This window comes from Vidua chalybeata, chromosome 6 (genome assembly GCF_026979565.1).
Source record: "Vidua chalybeata isolate OUT-0048 chromosome 6, bVidCha1 merged haplotype, whole genome shotgun sequence".
Classification (NCBI taxonomy): Eukaryota; Metazoa; Chordata; class Aves; order Passeriformes; family Viduidae; genus Vidua; species Vidua chalybeata.
The window spans coordinates 26,968,282-26,987,944 of NC_071535.1; the positions used below are offsets into that span (position 1 = coordinate 26,968,282).

At 35.6% G+C, this 19,663-nt stretch overlaps 1 protein-coding gene across 1 annotated transcript in view; it reads left to right on the forward strand.

Moving 5' to 3' along the window:
- The window catches only part of HEATR5A (HEAT repeat containing 5A), a 55,214-nt gene extending 36,809 nt beyond the window's left edge, over window positions 1-18,405 (forward strand). Inside the window, exons 24-36 of the mRNA XM_053944917.1 lie at window positions 599-838; window positions 1,547-1,728; window positions 3,457-3,525; window positions 3,947-4,126; window positions 6,126-6,360; window positions 6,750-6,998; window positions 8,508-8,635; window positions 9,545-9,692; window positions 10,374-10,646; window positions 13,047-13,271; window positions 14,705-14,859; window positions 16,226-16,439; window positions 16,735-18,405. Of these exons, the coding sequence (XP_053800892.1) occupies window positions 599-838; window positions 1,547-1,728; window positions 3,457-3,525; window positions 3,947-4,126; window positions 6,126-6,360; window positions 6,750-6,998; window positions 8,508-8,635; window positions 9,545-9,692; window positions 10,374-10,646; window positions 13,047-13,271; window positions 14,705-14,859; window positions 16,226-16,439; window positions 16,735-17,036 (2,600 nt within the window). The 3' untranslated portion in view covers window positions 17,037-18,405. The remainder of the gene's footprint in view (window positions 1-598; window positions 839-1,546; window positions 1,729-3,456; window positions 3,526-3,946; window positions 4,127-6,125; window positions 6,361-6,749; window positions 6,999-8,507; window positions 8,636-9,544; window positions 9,693-10,373; window positions 10,647-13,046; window positions 13,272-14,704; window positions 14,860-16,225; window positions 16,440-16,734) is intronic.
- Window positions 18,406-19,663: the final 1,258 nt, after the last annotated feature.

The following is a 19,663-nucleotide window of genomic DNA, read 5'->3' on the forward strand; positions in this document are numbered from 1 at the left end:
GTAGGCATCTTAGGATGTGTTGCATGTTGATTTAATTATTGATCTTAATTCATTTCCATAGCAAAAATGGAAATCCAGAATAGGTTTGAGCTTGCGAGTCCTGTGCAATTACCTGCAAGAAAAGTATTCTGACCAGTTCTTCTATTAGTGATAGAACTGATGCAGGCCTATTATATCATAGTGGAACTCTTGAGCACACAAAGTCAATTACTGTCATGAATATTGACAGGGGTGAAGAAAATTCTTTTAACCTGCAGTGCAGGAGGAAAACTTCTTGCATTTAGATTTTTTTATTTGGGACAATACTAGCTTATCACACTTATTTTAAAAGGGCTTTTTTCCTTTTGCTTCTTTCACTGCAGTTCTTAATTTACTTTTGTGGTATCGATCTTGTCTTCCAGCAAGTAATATCAACCAAACGTTGACAGTTTCATTATATTTGAATTATAGCATTTACTTTAAGATAGCAATATTGAAGGGAGTCACCAGGAATTTGAGGTTAGAGATAGACTTCAAAGAGATTTCTTTCTTTAGGTTTCAGTTATAGTAAGAAAGAATATTAAGTTTGGTTTTTTTCCCTTCTGTGTCCTAAATACAGATTTCAATACAGTAGCATCAATAGATACCACTCAAGAAGAGGAAACTGCCAAAGGGGATGATGTATCTGTATTAACGTCTGACAGTGATGATAGGTTCCATCCTTTCCGAAATCCACGATGGTCCACCAGAGTTTTTGCTGCAGAGTGTGTTTGTAAAATTATAAGCCAGTGTGAAAATGCAGGCATTGCACATTTTAATATAACTTTGGCTCAGGAAAGGAAACAACGTGATTCAAGAGGTATGTGTTAAGCATTGAAAGAATTTCATAGAATGCAAAGTTTGCTTAAAATAAGTATTAGCTCTTTGCACCTTAATGAATTCATCATAAATTGGTTGTTTGTAATCAATAAAGCCTCTAATTACTCTCATTGGAAGCCTGTATTCTTTAAGCTGTTGAGAAATTTTTATTTGCTAAAAGAATGCCATCTTACTGCAGAATTTACACTTAGTTTCCTGGTTATAGTACCATGGTGTATGCGTAGGAAGGCTTTGTTTCTGTATAAGCACTGGCAATCACAAGTGATAGCTGGCACCAGCCTACAATATCACAGTTTGGTGTCTTGGAGTATGACTTAAAAAAAAGCCACTTTTTTTCTTTCCATAATTTGCATAATCAGCAGTAGAAATACAGTGACATTTTTTGGTACCTCTCTGTGTTTATCTGGAGGTGTTTTCCTCAACACTTTTTTAGGTCTCATACATTAAGATATTTATATTTTCTTCTAAGTACTTTACATTTAAATGGAAAGCAGACTAGATCAGTTAACATAAGGTCATCAAGTAAAATTGATCTCTGTGTAAGCTGCCTGAAGTGAATCCTTGATACATATTAAGGTAAAATGTAAAATATGCATTTTGAAAACGTTTGTAACAGTCTTATAAAACACATTATGTCTGAATTTAAATTTCATAAAACTATTTTCTTTTTTTTAATTTCTGTTTTCAGATGACTTTTTGGTATTGCATTTAGCTGACTTGGTCCGTATGGCTTTTATGGCTGCTACAGATCACAGTGATCAACTTCGTCTTTCTGGGCTTCATATGTTGCAAATTATTGTTCGGAAGTTTGCAGCTGTTCCAGAACCAGAGTTTCCAGGTCATGTAATCCTGGAGCAATATCAAGCCAATGTAAGCACCATTGACAATAACTTAGAAAAGTTTAGAGTTACAGTCAACTACTAAAAGAAATTTGCATTTGCAGTGTTTGGGTACAGAGCTGGATTTCAGTTACTTTGTTACAGAAGTATTGTTAATTTGTTCATACTTCCTTTGAAATCATCTTTTCAGTTGGCATATAGTTTTTTAGCTCCAAAGTTTTTGAAGTTTCAGCATTTTTCCCTCTTGAATACAACAAAACCAAAACAGACCATTGGTGGAGTTTGTTTGGAAAGCATTGGTTTCAGAGTGTAAAAACATTGCAAGAAGTATTAGAAGTAGCTATAATTTTAAACTCTGCTTAGAAATAAGTAGCTTTTGCCCAGCAGCCATCACATTTAGAGATCTTGGACAACAAAAAAGCTAGAGAAGTGTGGACTGTACTCATAAGATCCATTTCACTTAAGTCTTGGTTTAGATTTAGAGAAAAAATGTCCTCGTCATTTAGCATTGCATAGCACACTTGTGTTAAATATGACAGACACTGTGTTAAGCCTCATATAGCTTCAGTTTCTAGCAGGCACTGAATAGGTCAGATCACTTTCTCTCATAGAATTGGAGAGACACTGAAGACATCCTGACCTACCTTGATCTTGTTTTTGCCATTATAATTCTTTATTTTTGGCACGCCTTTGTGGGAAGGAACTGCCTTGGTCTAGTCTAAAGATTATCAAGGGGGAAAAGTAGACCATCTGTCCTTGCTGTCCAAAACCATCAAGCAGGTCAGAAGTAAAGCTAATAGTTTTCCTTTTAATCTTTTGTACCTTTAAAGTGTTTCTACTAATACTATGCACAGATCTCATTAGCTGTTTCATTTAAGTTTAAGAGATGTGAAACTGTTAAAAGTCCAGTCTACATTGTCTGATTTTTTTCCTTAAAAATATCATAATAATCCAGAAAAAGATGGATAGAAATTTTCTGGACTTAAGTAATGACTTCCTAATATCTTGTTTGGAAGTTCCATAAATGAAGTCTCAGCTTTAAAGGGTCTTAAGAAATTGTCATTAATTACCATTAAAACCAAATCCTTTTCACTTACTTTGCAAGCATTTTTTGCTCTTTGGGATGAAAGTGTAGTACATTAAACTTAAATATGAGTTTTCAAATACATGCTACAGCAGCTGGGGAATATCTTATTAGCCTTTAGTGACAAGGTTTTCAACTTTGGAAACTTTGGAGTGAGAGTAGGTAAAACCCCTGCAGCCCAGTAACTTTGTGCTTGTGTATTATTTATTATGTAAATGGGTTTTGTGCTCTCCCCTTTTTTCACTTTCCAAAGTTGACCAGCTTCAGTTGGTTGTTTTCTTGAATCTGTATTTTTTTCTGAGTAAGGAAATGTCACTAGTTAGGTGTCTTGCAAGTCTTTTGTGGTTCAGAACATTGCTTTTTCTTTTGTGGGCTCCTCATCAGGTCAAGCATTCAGGAAGGAAGATACTACTGTTTCTGTTATAGACTGCACAAAAAAATAAATAGTCAACCCTGAAGACACCCTCAAAGAGAAAGATGTCTTCAGTGTAGGCAAAACAAGAAAAATATGACTGAAATTGTTTCTCTGCTCTTTAATCTCACTGAAACAGTCTGTGAAAAAATGACAAAGGAACTTAACTTTATAAAGGAAAACTGTAACAAAGTCTGATTATGAAAACTAAGTCTTGAGTCAATTGTTCACTATGTATTAAATGTTGTATAACTTCTCTTTAGGTTGGAGCAGCACTTAGGCCTGCCTTTGCTCCCGAAACTCCTCCTGATGTCACAGCAAAAGCATGTCAGGCAAGTGTTGAAAGTGAGAAGTCTCTTAGGTAATAGACCCTCTGAATTTTTTTTTTTGCTTGATATGCAACACAAGGAAAAGGAAATAAACCCTCTAACTTGAAATCTTCCATTCACAAAAAATAATGTCATCTATTTTACCTCTGTATTGTGACAACTCAAAGATTTTTGTCACTTTAAAGTCTTGAGAAACTTTGTTGCAGTTGATATTTTGGCTGTATTTTTGTGACACCACACTAATGTTTTGGTTTTTAATACTAGAGTGTACTAAACTGGGATGTCATTCAACATTTGTTATTGTCTGATAGTAACTGTATCTTGGTAGAAATTAAATCTGCCTCTCATAATTTTACAGATGGAGAAAAGAGTACCCAGTGGTGTTTTCCTCTTGTTCCTCATTGTTTCTGTTTCACAACACTAGGTTTGCAGTGCCTGGATAGCAAGTGGTGTAGTAAGTGATCTTAATGACCTTCGAAGGGTTCACCAGTTACTTGTGTCCTCTTTGCTCAAAGTGCAGGCTGGAAAAGAAGCACAAAATGAACAATATAATGAAAGCACCTCAACTATGGAAATACTAGCTGTCCTTAAGGCTTGGGCTGAGGTTAGTACAACAACTCTGCAGTGTTAGTCTTGATATCGGGTAGGTGAGTTAGAACCTTTCAGACAGAATTTTCAGGAATTTCTACCATGCTTCTTTAAATAGGAGGTGCTGACTCTTTGCTTTGCTGTGCTACCTTTGAAAGTACATGAACTTTGTAAACTTGACAAAAGCACTGCTAATTCAACTGGCTTTATTATAATATAATAAGAATAATATTATAAGAATAATGTATCAAACTTAAAAATACAAATTCCTTAATATATATGAATAGTTCAACATTGATTTGAAATTGTATGTTATAAATGGTTGATGGTTGATAATTGTATGTTATAAATGGTATGGTGATGGTCCACTCAAAGTACTATTTTAAATAGGTATAATTTTTCTCATTGCCTATTGGCATTTCATATCTTGGAAATATATCTTTCAAATTAATATTGTCAGTTCAGTACTGCTTAAGTTAAAATAAAGTCAGGTCATGTGAATGCTTGTTTTAATATGTGTAAATACAAGGTTAAATATTTAAAAGTCAAAAATGTGAACCATGTATACTACTTCCAAAATATGTATATTAGAATGTAGTGATAATGGCCTTGGATGCTGATGGTTGGTAACTAGCTAAAGATGAACATGTTATGAATGTGGATGATATTTCAGTGTATAATCAGGAAGACACTTTGGAGGAGAAAGTAGGCAATAGGTAGTTTTTATGTGAACATTTGTAGAAAAATATACCAATGTTTCATGTGCATATTTGAGAACACATATTGACAAAATAGCAAAGGCCTTGGAGACAAGCTAGCAGGTGGGAATGAAAATCTTGAAAACATTGAGAGATTTAAATAGATTTAAATAGATTGGTCTATTTAATCTATTCAGGAAAAGATAAAGTACCATGATAAATTTAAAATCATTACATGAAGAAAAGGTTTTTAATAGCATGTAACAACCTTTCACTGGTCAGAAGCCAGGACAAAATTCAGACTAGATGTGAGACTCAACTGTCAGAAGTGAAGATCTGTAGTTTGTTCTAGCCTATTAATAAGATCACTAGAATTCTTCAAAGGAAACTATAGAGTTTCCTATAAGCTTTTTTGACTTGTAATTTACAATATTTCACTTAAGCCCTAGGTAATTCCTTCTCCATTAGAATCTTACCTGTTTCTTGTTCACAGAAATTGAAGGAATTCCCCCATCCTGTTGCTGCAGGGAAGTGTGAGACAAGGGCTTGGTGTGGGTTTAGTTGCTTGTCTGGGACAACCCACTACAGCCAGCAAACATGAAAAAGATGCAGAAATCATAATTGCGGGGGACTAGTATTCAGCAAGGCTGACTTGAGATTCATTGAATCTAAATGTGTCCTTTATAGTTGAGAAGAGCTTCCCTCCAGGGGCATTTTGGAGAAACTACAGAGAGCTGTTTGTCTGAAACTTTTTCAGTTCTATCTTTTTGATAATCAGAGAGGTATCTAGGGAAATTAACACTGAAATTAATCTATAGATGGTAACACCCAGAGTTTGCAAAGTATGCAAGATTGTACTCTTCATTCTTTACTGCTAACATGAAGTGACAGATAATTTTGAGAAGTCAGTTTCAAGTGTCGTGTAGCATTTAATTTTAAAAAATATTTAGGATTGGGTTAACTGTTGTTTCCAAACCATTATTATAGGTATATTATTTGATAGTTCTTCAGTCTTGTAGCTATAACAGGGTTTGATGGTTGGAAGCAGAAACTGGACAAACAATATATTAATTTTTAAGAGCAGGGTACTTAATTGCAGGTAGGAATTTTAGTAGTTTTCCCCTTTTTGGGGATTCTTGCATCATGACTAGCTGGGGAAAGGATTCAGAACATTTAGAGAAAAAGTGTTTGTTTACCCATGCTTACTGGACTTGAAGCAGAAGTAGATTCTAGGAAATCTCATGCCAGTCATACTAGTGATTATAGTAGTTTTCCAAGTGTTAATATTTGTAACTCTCTATCCAAATATATCAACAGGTATACATAGTTGCAGTTGAAAAGCAGAAAAATCAAAGTGATACACACAAGCACAGTTTAAAAATTGTAAACTCCTCTGAAGAAAGCTACAGAGATATAACATTTTCGGCCAGTGGTCTTCTGGACTTGGTACAGGCAGATCTTGGAACACTGAGCAAGCTCTGGCTTGCTGCACTTCAGGATTTTGCTCTCTTAACTTTGCCTCCAGAATATGCATCACAACTACCTGCTGAAGGTAAAAAGGCAAATTAGCTATATTTTCTTAAGTCCCTTGTAAGCAAATTGACTTATGTTAAGATCATAGTAAGATTAAATGGTATAGAGAATTAGCCTACTTATGGACCTATTTAAAGATCAGGACTGCTTTTGAGAACAGAGGTTCCATGCATGTGAAGAGTGGTTTGGTATTCTTATTTGTTGGCTATTTTTATGTTGGAAAAAAGAAATAGGTAATCTATTGCATTCTGTCCAAATAAATCTAAATAAAGTGCCCTCATTGGCCTGAATTTTAATACCGAACACTAAAAAAAAAGTCATACATATAACACAATCCCATTTTAAGAATGAGAAAATACAGTACTTGAAAATAAATTACGCCCTTAAAACTAATTTCTTTTCTTGTAGGTGGTACATTTTATACAGCAGAGACAATTGAAAATGCCAGACCTCATTACTACAACTCCTGGGCACTGATACTTTATGCTGCAGCTTTATGGCTCACTAGCACAGGTTTTATTGTTGTTGATCCAGATGAAGGAGTTACAAATCTCTCCAGACCTGTTACCCCAACTACCATGTGTCAAGATTCTTCTACCAGGCCCTTGGTGAAATCTCCTGAGGATGTGAATACTGACAGATTTCATCTTATCTTGGGTTAGTGAGTGAGTGCATAGTCTGCCTAGATGCTGTAACTCAAAATGTAGATCACACTGTTAGCAAATAAATTTTTAATTATTCAAATTTAACTGCATCATTCAATATTGCATCTTTTGGAAAAACATACAGTGAGAAAAAATTTAAATCCTAGTGAGAAAATTGTAAAGCATTTCCTCAAATGTGGTACAAAAAACACTGTGAGCTAAACAAGCCATAAACAACTGCTTATTGCTCTGCTCATAAACATGCAAGTTTGAGGATGGATTTTACAGTGTTTGTACCAGTATAGTCACAGAATGTATGGATTGGTTTCACTGAAGTGCAGTTTTACATCACACAATAGTTTGTAGGTTGGAAGGGACTTGTAGAGATCATTTTGTCCACCTCCTGCTCAGGCAGGGTGACGTAAAGCTGACTGCCCAGGACCATGTCCAGACAGCTTTTGAATATCTATGTGGATGGAGAATCAACCTCTCTGGGCACCCTGTGCCAGTGCTCAGTCACCCACACAGTAAAGAAGCGTTTCCTTACATTCATATGAAGCTCTGTTAAGCCTCCACTACTGCAGGAACTAATCAAGTAGTTGAATTCAGTCCCGGTTCTCTAAGTTTACACAATTAGGCATTTCTGGTTATGTTTTTTTCTTGGCCTCTCTTTTGTATCTTTCTTTTGTAATCCTTTTTGGAATGGGTTTGTATGATTTTGTTGTGTATGTCTTCTTTTGAATCCCAGTCTTTCTGCAGAGAACCAGCTCCCTTTTAAACTCCATTGCTCCCTCAGTTAGAAGTGGGACTTCTGATACAAAAGCTGCTCATTTCCTCTGCTTCCTCTACTGCTTAGTGCATCAAATTTCACATACTTGACTGTGGGCATATGGCTTGTTTATTCTGCTTTTGAATAAAATAGCATTTTAATTTTCATTCCCTACAGAGAAACTGAAAGAATATAAAACTGCTTTTCTGTTGCACAGCTGTTGTTTAGTGGACATTGATTGGTTTCCCAAGTTATCACACATTTTGGAATTACAGCTGGGATGAGAATATAGATTGCAGTTTAAATGAAGGTTATCTCCAATATTTTGAGGAGTCCTGGAAGCTGAGGAAAGAGATAGCTCTTATTTGTTCTAGGATTTACAAGCTTAGGCTTCATGTAGTTTACTTACTGTTGCTTATCTAGTTGTGGTAGTTGGCATTTTTAGCATTTTTTTAAATGGGAAGATAAAGCCTCAGCCTTAGAGTTTGTGAACTACTATTACTTTCAGCATTTCCCACTATTACCTACTACCAGGCAAATATTCTGCTATATACTCATTATGAATTGTCCTGTCTGTTCATTGGATCTCATGTTTTATTCACAAATTGCTGAGGTTTTATTTATGTTAGTAGGCAGTTATACTTAAAATGCTACTTCTATAGGTGCTCAACCTGCTGTGAGGTTACTTAGTAGTGGAAAAAATTACTTCTTAAAATTTCAAGTACACATGGGGTTTTTTTCTGATGCTTACAGGAATTAGTGTGGAGTTCCTGTGCTCTCCTCGATCAGATGCAGCAATGGAGAACATTATTGCCTGCTTACATGCCCTGCAGGCACTCTTCGATGTTCCATGGCCAAGGTCCAAAATAGGTGGTGATCAGGTAATGCATAACGACCAGATGCCCCCCAGAATTAAGGCTTAGTCTGACCAGTATCTCTACAATCTCATGTATTTCCAGGAATATTCAACATTTAAGTAGTAGGTAAATTATATGCATTACCAAAATCCAAAGCTGTAGAGGGAGGAGATAAAAAAGAACACAATGTGAGGTGTAAGGTGAACCTGTAAGGTGAGGGGCAGAGAATTTGAGGACATTTCGTCAGGAAGGACTAATTAGATTAATAGGATGAGAGCCAGGTAAAGACAAAATATCTAGAAACGAGAGTTCTCTTACTGTCTCTCTGTGAAGGCATAATTGAATTAAATCTGTTGTAAAAATCAAAGTTGGTAAAAGAAGACTGGACGAAAGCAGTGATACTAAAAGATGAAAAAAGGCAAAACCAAAAAAAACCCACACCACAACAGTGATCCTAAAAAGAAGTAATAATCTGAAATTTCTTTTTTTTCTTCAAATTAAAGTTTATACTATCCCATATGCCATGCAATTGTGTGACCCAGTGAAAGTGATAAAGCCTGTGGATGTGGCTAAGTTCTGCTGGTTGTTGATGTTCTCTCCAAGGAAATGCATGTAGTGTAGGAGGGATACAATGTAGTGTCCCCACCTGCAAGAGTTAAGAAGCCAGAAGATAAAGATTACTTTGGCTTTTTCAGTTGTTTTAATGCCCTATATCTTAAATAACTGTGGTAACTATTTTGTTGGGAAAACTGATAGGGACTGCTGTTACTGGGAGCTAGGAGCTGGGTGGTGAAGAAAAAGCCAACTCCTGTGATTGTATCAATTGCATGTGTTCCTTAGTGAGATCAATCAGAGTAATACTGTTGGCTTTAACAAGTTCCTAAAAAGTCCTACATTAAAATTAAAATATATTAGATGTTTTCCTTATTGTAGGAGTTGGGTGTAGAGCTGCTGAATGTTTTGCATCGACTGATACTGACCAGAGAGTCACCCGATATTCAGCTTGCTGCCCTTGAAGTGGTTCGCTTGATTCTTTATGCAGCTCAGGAACACGTGAAGGAAAAGCGGAGAAGTGCAGAAGGTACGGTACTGTGGGAGATGTTTGAATACCTGTGATCAGGGTTAAAGCAATTCTTTCTTGGAAAACTGGTTTCTGAGATGTGTGTTAATTGAAGTCTTTCACAGTTGGATTCTAATGGTAGTTTACTTAAGACAGTCCAGGTTCCTGACATAAGAAATTCAGGTGATATGATAGATAGCAGGTGGTTTAGGTGCTGAACAGAGGGCAGAAAGTGAGGAGAAGAACTACAGAAAGTGCAGCTGGGAGCCGTCAGGGAGGGAGGAGTCCTAGTGAAAAGCTGGGGTCAGCTGCAATTGAGCAATGGACAGACTTGGCACACACAACTGTTACAAGCCAGGTTCCAATACTTAGTCTGATTATAACTTCCTAACATTCATTTTCTAAAATTAAAAAAACTGGGAGTAGAATCAAAATGCTTGTATCAGGTGACGTCATATTGGCTTGGTGCCTCAGGATCTTGTATGTCAAAGTCTATTGTGCACCCTTTGCCTTTTGACAATCACTGCATAGTTTGCTTATTCAGAAGGATGGATGTTTGCTAGTAGAATTTTGAATACATGCCCATGCACACATATGTGTGTCAAGATTATAATTTGGTGCTGAAACAGTCTTAAGAAGTAAACCTTTTGGAAACAAGTCACAGCCTGCAGACTTCTGCCATATTTCTTGTTTTTCTTTCAGTTGATGATGGTGCTGCAGAAAAGGAAACATTACCAGAATTTGGAGAGGGCAAAGACACAGGGGGACTGGTGCCTGGGAAATCATTAGTCTTTGCAACACTGGAGCTGTGTGTTTGTATTCTTGTCAGACAGCTTCCCCAGCTCAACCCTAAACTGACTTGTAGCCCTGCAGTTCCACCTGGAAAACATCTGTTGCTGTCAGAAGATGGAAGTAGACTGGTAGCAGCAGCATTAGTTATTCTCTCTGATGTTCCTGCAATCTGTTCTCCTGAAGGTATGCTATTTCATCACAAGAAAAGATAAATGAAAGAGTATTAGGCCCTTCTGTTCCTCTGTTATTACCTAATTTTCTTAGCTGGCTAAGTCTGGCAGAAAGTTTTGTTGATTTGCTTGTGACAACTTCCTTTTCTAATTCTTTTTTGACTGTCAAATTGCAAAACAAGTTACAAAACTGAAGCAATTAAATGAGTAGTTTCTCTTTTTCTCCCTCCCTATAGCAGTGCAATTAATAGATTCATTTTCTACTGGGAAGTATACAACAGCTACATGATAATATGCTACTTGAATTGTCTTTTCTGGAATTTATAATGCAGACATAAATTAAATTTAAAAGGGAAATGTGTGATGGTACCTTTCCATCATTTGAACATTAACAAACGGCTGCAAGGAGTTACGGTTGAATTCTCAGATTAGTTGACTTTTACCCATGATTCATTTTGGATTCACTCCAAACTTGAGGATGGTTCCCCAAACCAAGCCTCAATATCATATTCATATATATAATCTTTCAGTAACATTACAGCCACACATACAAACCATTTCTGCTCTACTCCTCTGTTCCCACCTTAAGTATTGTTGTTATACCTTATGCAAATCTCTGGCATTTACCACCCTGAAAATTTCTAATTTCTTCTTTTTTGAAAAAATTTGTTCTCTGTTAAATGATTCTTCTATGGGGAATATGATGTTCCAAATGGAATAGCTGGCAGCCCTTGCAGTCCTTGTAACATGATGATGCAATTTCTCATTTCCATCTGTAGCCTGTTATTTACCAGTTTAAAGTGAAAGGAAGTAAACATAGTTATCCTCAAATCTAGATGATGCTATCTTGTATGAAAAATAATCTGTGTTTTTTTTTCTCACTGTAGTTTTTTGTCTTTAGCTGTCCATGTTATTCCACAAACAAACAGCTTTCAGGATCAGAATACAGGGACTGTTTACAGTAGAGAAGTTAAGCATTTTGTTCAGGTGACTAAAAAGAGGAGCTTAAGCCTTAAGCTTACTTATACAGTCAGTTGAGTAAAGGAGCAGCTCCTAAAGTTGGCTCACATAATCAAAGAGATGAGAATTCCTCTGTGGAATTGAGTAATTTTTTTCCCCCTTTAACAGGTAACTGAAATTACAGTCCTGTGACTGCTATGTCTCTTACTTCAAGCACCTGTCATGATATGTTTGCATTAAAAAAAAATGTCAAGTGAATGATGTTCATGACCTACATTTCCTACTGAATTCCAACAGTAAATTTTCAAAGATTTGGCTGTTCAAAAATAGATGTCCTCAGCTTCAGAAAATACTTATGCATAAGTCAGAGACCTTCATTATTCAACAGGTCTCTCATGAACATTAGTATATTAAAATCTTAGAAACATAAGCATTTTGCTTTTTAGGGAATGAGATAAGCATATTAAGCCATATGCTTAACTCTGTGCTTTGCAGAGTCATAACTTGGGACAGGAGCAACGCATAAGTATGCCAGTTTCTAGGTTACTTCAAATATATGCAGAATTCTGTATTACTGTTAGATTCAAAGACATAAAAATAAGTGAAACTGCTATGCCACATTATTCCCGTGAATTTTAAAACATTTTTAGTTGTCTCTTACTATGACTGCTCAACTGTCAGATTCTCAGAGATGAAAATCTCTTTATTAGCATATGGAACAATCTGCTTATCTTCTTAGGTCTTCTCTTTTCCAAGATATTTTTAGAGGCTTCTATTCAAATTGTAGATGGTTTTATACATATATTTATTGTGAAGTCCTTATTACTCTTACTAAATTCTTGACTTCAGTGACTTCCTGGAGCAATGGCATCCTTAGCTAACCATGCATCATGTGATAGAAGTATTTCCTCTTGCTAGTTTTGAAATTACCCCCTGTTAATTTCCTTCACTGTATTGCCTTCATGTGCAAAATATACTTAGATGCTTATTCTTTGTTTTCTACTCTTCTTTCTATATAGTAGTATACACAAAGAATTTACTATGTACCAGTATATATACTAGTATATACTGTATACACTACTATACTTTGTATAGTTCCATGTCTTCTCTTCCATGAGAACCACCTCCTCTGTGGTTCTGATCTTCCTGTTCTTACTTTTCTCTGAATATGACATAAATCCACACTTAATGTAGTAAAATCATCAAGGAAAATATATACAAAGCTTATTTTAAAGGGGAAGAGGTTTAAGTTTACTTAAGCAGTTTGCTATAGCAGGCCACATGATATTTCAAATCTTTTCTTCAAATTACCAGTGCCTCTATTGACAGATATGCTTAGAAATTACAAATTATACATAAAAAAGAGAATCCAAGAAAACTGCCTCATTTTTTTTAATGCAAAAGGTACCTGCATTTTTTTAAGTCTGTGAAATTAATTTGCATTGTTTTACAGGAAGTGTTTCAGTTCTTCCTACTATTTTGTACCTAATTATTGGAGTACTTAAAGAAACTGCTGTGAAATTGCAAGATGGTCCGTTACCTCTGACAGTTGCTGCATCTCTACAAGCTCTTAAAGGACTCTTGTCTTCTCCAATGGCTCGAGCAGAGAAGAGTCAGAATGCTTGGACTGATCTTCTACGTAGTGCTTTGGTCACAGTGCTTGACTGTTGGGATCAAGGTAGGCACAAATATTGGGTTTATGAGTTAAAAATGAGAAATGTTTGTGTGAAACATTGTTTGGTTTTATTTAAATTGAATTCATGCACATCTAAAAAAAGACTTCTCTCTTAGTCACAAGAGAATTAGCTGCTTACCAAGCACTGTTGAAACTATAGTGCAGTCTTGTCCATATGAGAAGTCATCATCTATAGAAGTATAAACGTGGGTGTCATGATTTAAGCCCAGCTGGAAATTAGGCACCACGCAGCCACTTGCTCAACCCCCACTCCCTCTTCCCCACACCCTAGTGGAGTGGGGAGAAGAATCAAAATAAAACTTGTATGTTGAGGTAAGAACAGTTTAATAATGGAAACTAAGGTAAAATAAAGTAATAATGGTAAATTACAATAATAATAACAAAAAGAGAAAAACAAGTGATGCGCTGTTCAGTTGCTTACCACCTTCTGACCAGTGCCAGACCCCCCTTCCTGAACCAAGATCATCTGCCTTTCCAGGTAACTCCCCCCAGTTTATTTAGTGGGCCCTTTGTTCAGTCTGGGAAATCCATCCCAGCTATGCACCCTCCCAGTTTCATTTGCTTATCTTCTCACTGGCACAGCATGAGACTAGGGGAAAAGTCCTTGACTTAGGATAAACACAGCTTAGCAAAAACCAAAACATCAGTGTGTTATCAACACCATTGCCGTTCTGAATCCAAAACACAGCACTGCAACAGCTACTGTGAAGAAATTAGCTGCACCCCAAGTGAAACTAGGACAGTGGGTTTGCAGACTTACTTCTGTGTTGTGTAGTGCCACGGTGTAGTTCCATGGTATGAAGGCATAAACAGGAGCTATGGCTTCAGTGTACAGCTGAGCGTAAAAGACAGTTGTCCACTGCGTGCAGGTTCTCCAATAAGAGTTAGTGTCTCTAGTGAAGCAAAGGGTATTAAAACAGTAGTGCAAGAAAATAATTTTTTTGTCTTAAATCAGTTTACTGTGTGCTGCTGCTTCAATTGTCTGAGTTTGTAGTATTTTCATTGTTTCTTACGTTGTAAATTATTGTTGGAACTTTTCTTTACAAAATTGTTTAAAACTTACAGCAAAATAATATATATTCTAAATGCAAATTTTATATTATTCTCAAATAGATTGTACTCTAATATGTCAGAGCAGCTCTTCAAAAATATTTATTGTACTTTATAGAAAAAAATAATGGAATAGGAGTATGCTATAATTTCTAAATATGCATATGATCACCCCCCAATTCCCATTTTGTCCTTGGCTTTTATTGCAGTAAAGTCCATCTCACTGTATCAGAGGATGTCGTGTATTTGAAAACTGAGGTTCCTAAAGAAACGTAGACATTGATGTTTCTATTCCACCTCTTTGTACCACTTAAACTCATAGAATTTTGAATGCAAATCTAACAGTTTTCTTACTTTGTTGATAGTAGATGGCCTTCTCCAAGAACTCGATGAAGTCAGCCTTCTCACTGCTATTACAGTATTTGTTATGTCTACCAGCCCAGAAGTTACTACTGTAGAGTGCCTTCAGAAGCGCTGTATTGAGAAGTTTAAAACTACACTTGACTCAAAAGATCCTCTTGTAAGTACTGGTGAAGTTAATAGAATGTCACTACCATACTAAATTAATATTATTTTAAGTTTATTTTACTTGTGTCCTAGTCCTGTATGTTGATAGAAGTTAATTCTCTCCTGACTATACCTGTTGTATTTTAAAATGAAGTTTGAACAAGTGAGCAAGAACATGTCCACCAGTGCAATTAATCATTCTTCTGTATGCAATTCTGTGTTCCTGTTTTTTTTTACTGCATCAGACTCAGTACTTTATACATTGCTAAGTACACAATACAGTTGTGTGGTGTTGCAGGCACCTGTCAAATTTTATTTGTTCATTTTATCTTCAACACACATACTGTCTTTTGCACAGGAAATCCCTCAGCTGTGAGTCTTTGGGAGCTGGAGCAGGTACCACTACAAAACTCTTACTGTCCCATAAACTTCAGCTCCTGGCCACTGCTGGATGCAGCTTACTGAACCAGATTAATGTTTTGTTCTGATCTAGCATAAATATTTTCATGTAGTGGCATTAGATTATAGTGCCACAGTTCATATATTACTGTCCTTAACCAAAAAAAAAAAATGTATCGGGGAAAAAAGCATTTATACAAATGGCTTTTTTTCACTTTCAAAGTTCGGCTCTGAAAATAACATGCATTAGATTTCGTATTTGTTAGAATTCAGTGTAAGCTGCTTTTCTTGCATCTCTGCTGTGTATATTTGTGTAGTAATAGAAAATTAAAATTCCATTTACTTGAAAAATAACTGAAAGACAATACTTTTTTTATGTGTCACTACATATTGTAGTATTGTAAACTGCAGATTTCACCGTCAGGAAACTGAAAATGCCAAATATGACTGCAAGGAAATATTAGCATGCATTTGCAAATTTCATCCAAGTATTTAGGCATCTGAGCTGTTTGGAAATTATGTGGGAACTTGGCAGTTTCAATCCTGTTGATTTCCAAATAGATGCAAGCCACTGCAGCATTTAAGGCATTTAAAAATTGTACCTACAGTTTGACAGAGATATTGCTTATATTTTAAGCACCACTTTTTTTGTATTATTGCACTTTTGCTAAGAAGAGAGTATTTTCAAAATAATACTAATCTTCAAACAAAAATAGCATTTTTTCCTTAACTCAAAAATGTCAGAAGATATAAGACTTGATGGAGAGAAACAGAATGCCTTATCTGGTTCCTATTAATAATTGATTACAAGTTATAACGGTCCTATAAAGTTTTGTACATGAGCAGCCTACAACCTGATGAATTTTCAAGTTGTGAGGCCCTCCCAAAAATTTTATCTGACAAGCTGTTAGATTTAGAACACCTAGAGATGTATTTTGAACTATAAAGCTTTGTAACTGCAAATTTCATTTTCCCTTTAGGTACAGTGTAAATGCTACCAGCTGCTGCACTCCATCTTTCAGCATCCAAACAAAACTGTGTCATACCCTTATATCCACTCTTTAGCACCATCCATTGTGGGGAAACTGCAGGAAACAGAAAAAGCAAAACCTGAAAATGCTGCTGAACTTCAAGTCATTCAGGAGGGCATAAAGGTGGTTACAGCTCTGACAGCTGCTGCTGAGGACCAGCACCGTAAGTTACTTCCATTTCTTGTACCCAAAGCTAAAAATTTGTAACCCAAAGTTAAAAATGCTCAAAGTTGCCATAAATAACAAACTAAAACCAAAATCACCACTAGGAATTCAGTCCTCAACACTAATTGCCAAGAAAATTGTTTGCAGGAATGTTGGGATTTTTACCCTACAGTTCAGCTAACATTTGCAGCTTTACAGTTTGAATTACACGTTAACTTAGACTAATACTTCCAGTTAGAATTTGACACTATTTTTAAAAATGTGCATTTAAGTTCTGTTTTCAATGTTTATAGGTGCTCACTTGGTGGCCTGCTTTCTTCCCATCCTCATTTCCTTTCTTTTGGATGAAAATGCGCTGGTTTCTGCTACAATCTCGGCAAAAAATCTACATGAGTTTGCTTTGCAAACTCTGATGCAGATTGGTCCACAGTACTCATCAGTTTTTAAAAAACTAATGGCCTCCTCTCCAACTATGAAAGCCAGGCTTGAGTCAGCTGTTAAAGGCAATCAAGAAAGCATCAAAGTGAAGACTACTAAGCATGCAAAAAATCCTGGGAAAAGTTCAAGTATTCAACTAAAGACCAATTTTCTTTAAAGCCCCATATTGTCATTTTATGCACTGTGATATCAACAGCAAAAAAGTCCCTTTTAATTTCTTATCACAAAGGATTGTCATGAGTTGATATCATGTAATTTCAGTTTGTGCTGAAGTATTACAGAACGTTTTTCACAGAAAGCAAGTCTCTAGATAACTTTCTCCTTGTGTAAGACTTCTTAAATATCTCTAAACAATATGAGTAAATCAGAGGTCATCAAATCTGTTTCTTTTTTTTTTTTTTTTTTGGACTAAAATATCAGAAATGCACACGCCTATATTAAAATAAATAGAGTGAACTTTACCATAGATATATTTAGGAGCAGCCCACACTTAGCCATTAAGCAAAATTAACTGGTTTTCTTAAACAATACTTGTCACAAATAAGTTACTATAATTCATTTTTGAATTTAACAGGGACATAAATTTACTTACAGGTTGTAATCTATGCTAATTACTAATTTAACACACTGCATCATTCATTAAACAGATTAAATATCCTTGTAAGCCTTATAACAGTTTATTGTTGATCTCAGAAAATTGAACTCAATAAAGGTAATATGGATAGCTTTAATCCTAATAACATCTTGAGCTGGCCAAGATGTAACAAATGCTGTGAAATACAGCTCTACAGTACCTCTCTGGGGACTGTGGTTCTTTCCAGAGTGGGACTGTCATGCATATGTAAGGATTGACAGGCTTGGTGCCTTGCTGCTTGACACAGTCTCACTTTTCAGGATGTGTACTTTGATAAGTTTGTATTAGGGGAGCCAGGCAATAGCTTACATATCCTGTCCAGGACTGGACAGCAATTTTAACATACCGTGCCTCAATTCAGACCTCTGCTCTATCTGGATGGATGTTCCCTGATCTTTGAATGATCACTGATGTATACATGTAATGTGATTTCTGTATCTCTGCAGTGAGAGATGGAAGTATTTGAAGTCACCTTGTCTCGTGTCTATAAACAGAGTGCAACAAGCTCATAGTAAGAAGTGTGTAATTAACATTTTTAGCAAGGAACATATTTTAATATAGAGAAATAACTATCAAAATTGCAATGGCTACAAAGTATTTTCTAAGTACAATGTACTGACTTCTTTCTTAATACAGTATTACCTAAACCAAACACTGTCAAACTGAGGATACTATTTCCTTCTTGAATCTAATTGCTTTAAAAGGAAGAAGAAAAAAATATTTACAGAACTGAGAAACACACTGTGACTCAGGAAGAGTGTGATGTACTGTATTTTATTAGAAGTTTTGTATGTAAATATAATTGTAAATTGTACAGAATTAACAATTTGACCAAAGTTCTAACAATTCTTTTTTCTAATTTACATAAATAAAGCTAATTTTCTTCACTTAATATTTGTCTTAGTTATTTTATCCAATAGCAGAGGAACTCAAAGGACTTGTATCAGAAAAAAGTTGTTGTATGCTGCCTCAAGGAAACGAATAATAAATGTTTGGGTTGGTTGCATCAAGGTCTGTGACTTGACATTGCAGATCTTCCTCTGTTGTGAGTAGCACAATGAGTAAATAAGTAGGACCAGGGAGATTTTTTTATGTGTAAATGCCTATTTTGTGCCAAATGCTGAAATGTGTGAACTGTGAGAAGATGGTTGAGATGCCTTCCATCTTTCCATGGAGAACCAGAAGTCCTGTGTTCCACCTCTTCATTGAAGTCAAATCTGTAGTTGCTGGCTGTGTTAAAAGAGACTTATCTTAGATTTGGCAATTACTCATCTTTATCTCATTAATATTTTTTATCATGTTGCTTTACCCTTCCAAATTTACTGGTGGGGTTTTTTTGTTTTGTTTTGTTTCCCAAGGCTGCTTCTAGAAAATCATAGATTCTTAGGAAACTTAAAACATTTAAATGAAAGTCAAGTAATGTTTGCTATCAAAACGGCCAAATATATTGCTGAGGAAGTTAGTTGCTACAAAAGGTATTTGTGGCTACTTTTTTATTTTCTGTCATGTATAGCAATGTACCAACATTTTTTTAATGTTGAGAAGACAATCTGTTGAAAACCTACTGTGCTCAAAAACTTTTAAGAAGCATACTCAAATTGCAAGAGCACCAAGGAAAGCTGTTAAAAGCCAAAAATTAAAGCTTAGTGCAGCTTAGTCCTAGATTTCTTAGAATGTTTTCTTGCAGTAACTCACAGCTGAGCTGTTGAGAACTGCCATAATTATGTGATTTGACATTTCTTGATCAACTCTTGTGGCCACATGTGGAAAAGTACCATTTTCAACATATCTTTGAGTTGTAGAAGCAAAAACTATTCCAATAAAGAAAACTGCTGTTAATTCTTAATGTCAGCTGTAAATTAGGACAAATGTGTGAACTTTATTTATCCAGATAATTCATTTATTCACATAGTAAAAATACCCATGCCCTGAGTTCTGCTCTCTTATGTACACAGAAAACAATGAGATAGATCACATGAATGATACTACTCATTTAAAATGGTATAAAAGAATCTTACAGATTCTACCTTGTTTCAATTATGAAAAGATTTTGGCCTTTAGATATCAGGTGTTTGTGATGCAGTCTTACAAGGAACTTGCATAATTCTCTTTTTTCCTGAAGAAATAAGCAAGACCACAGAGCAGTTCTG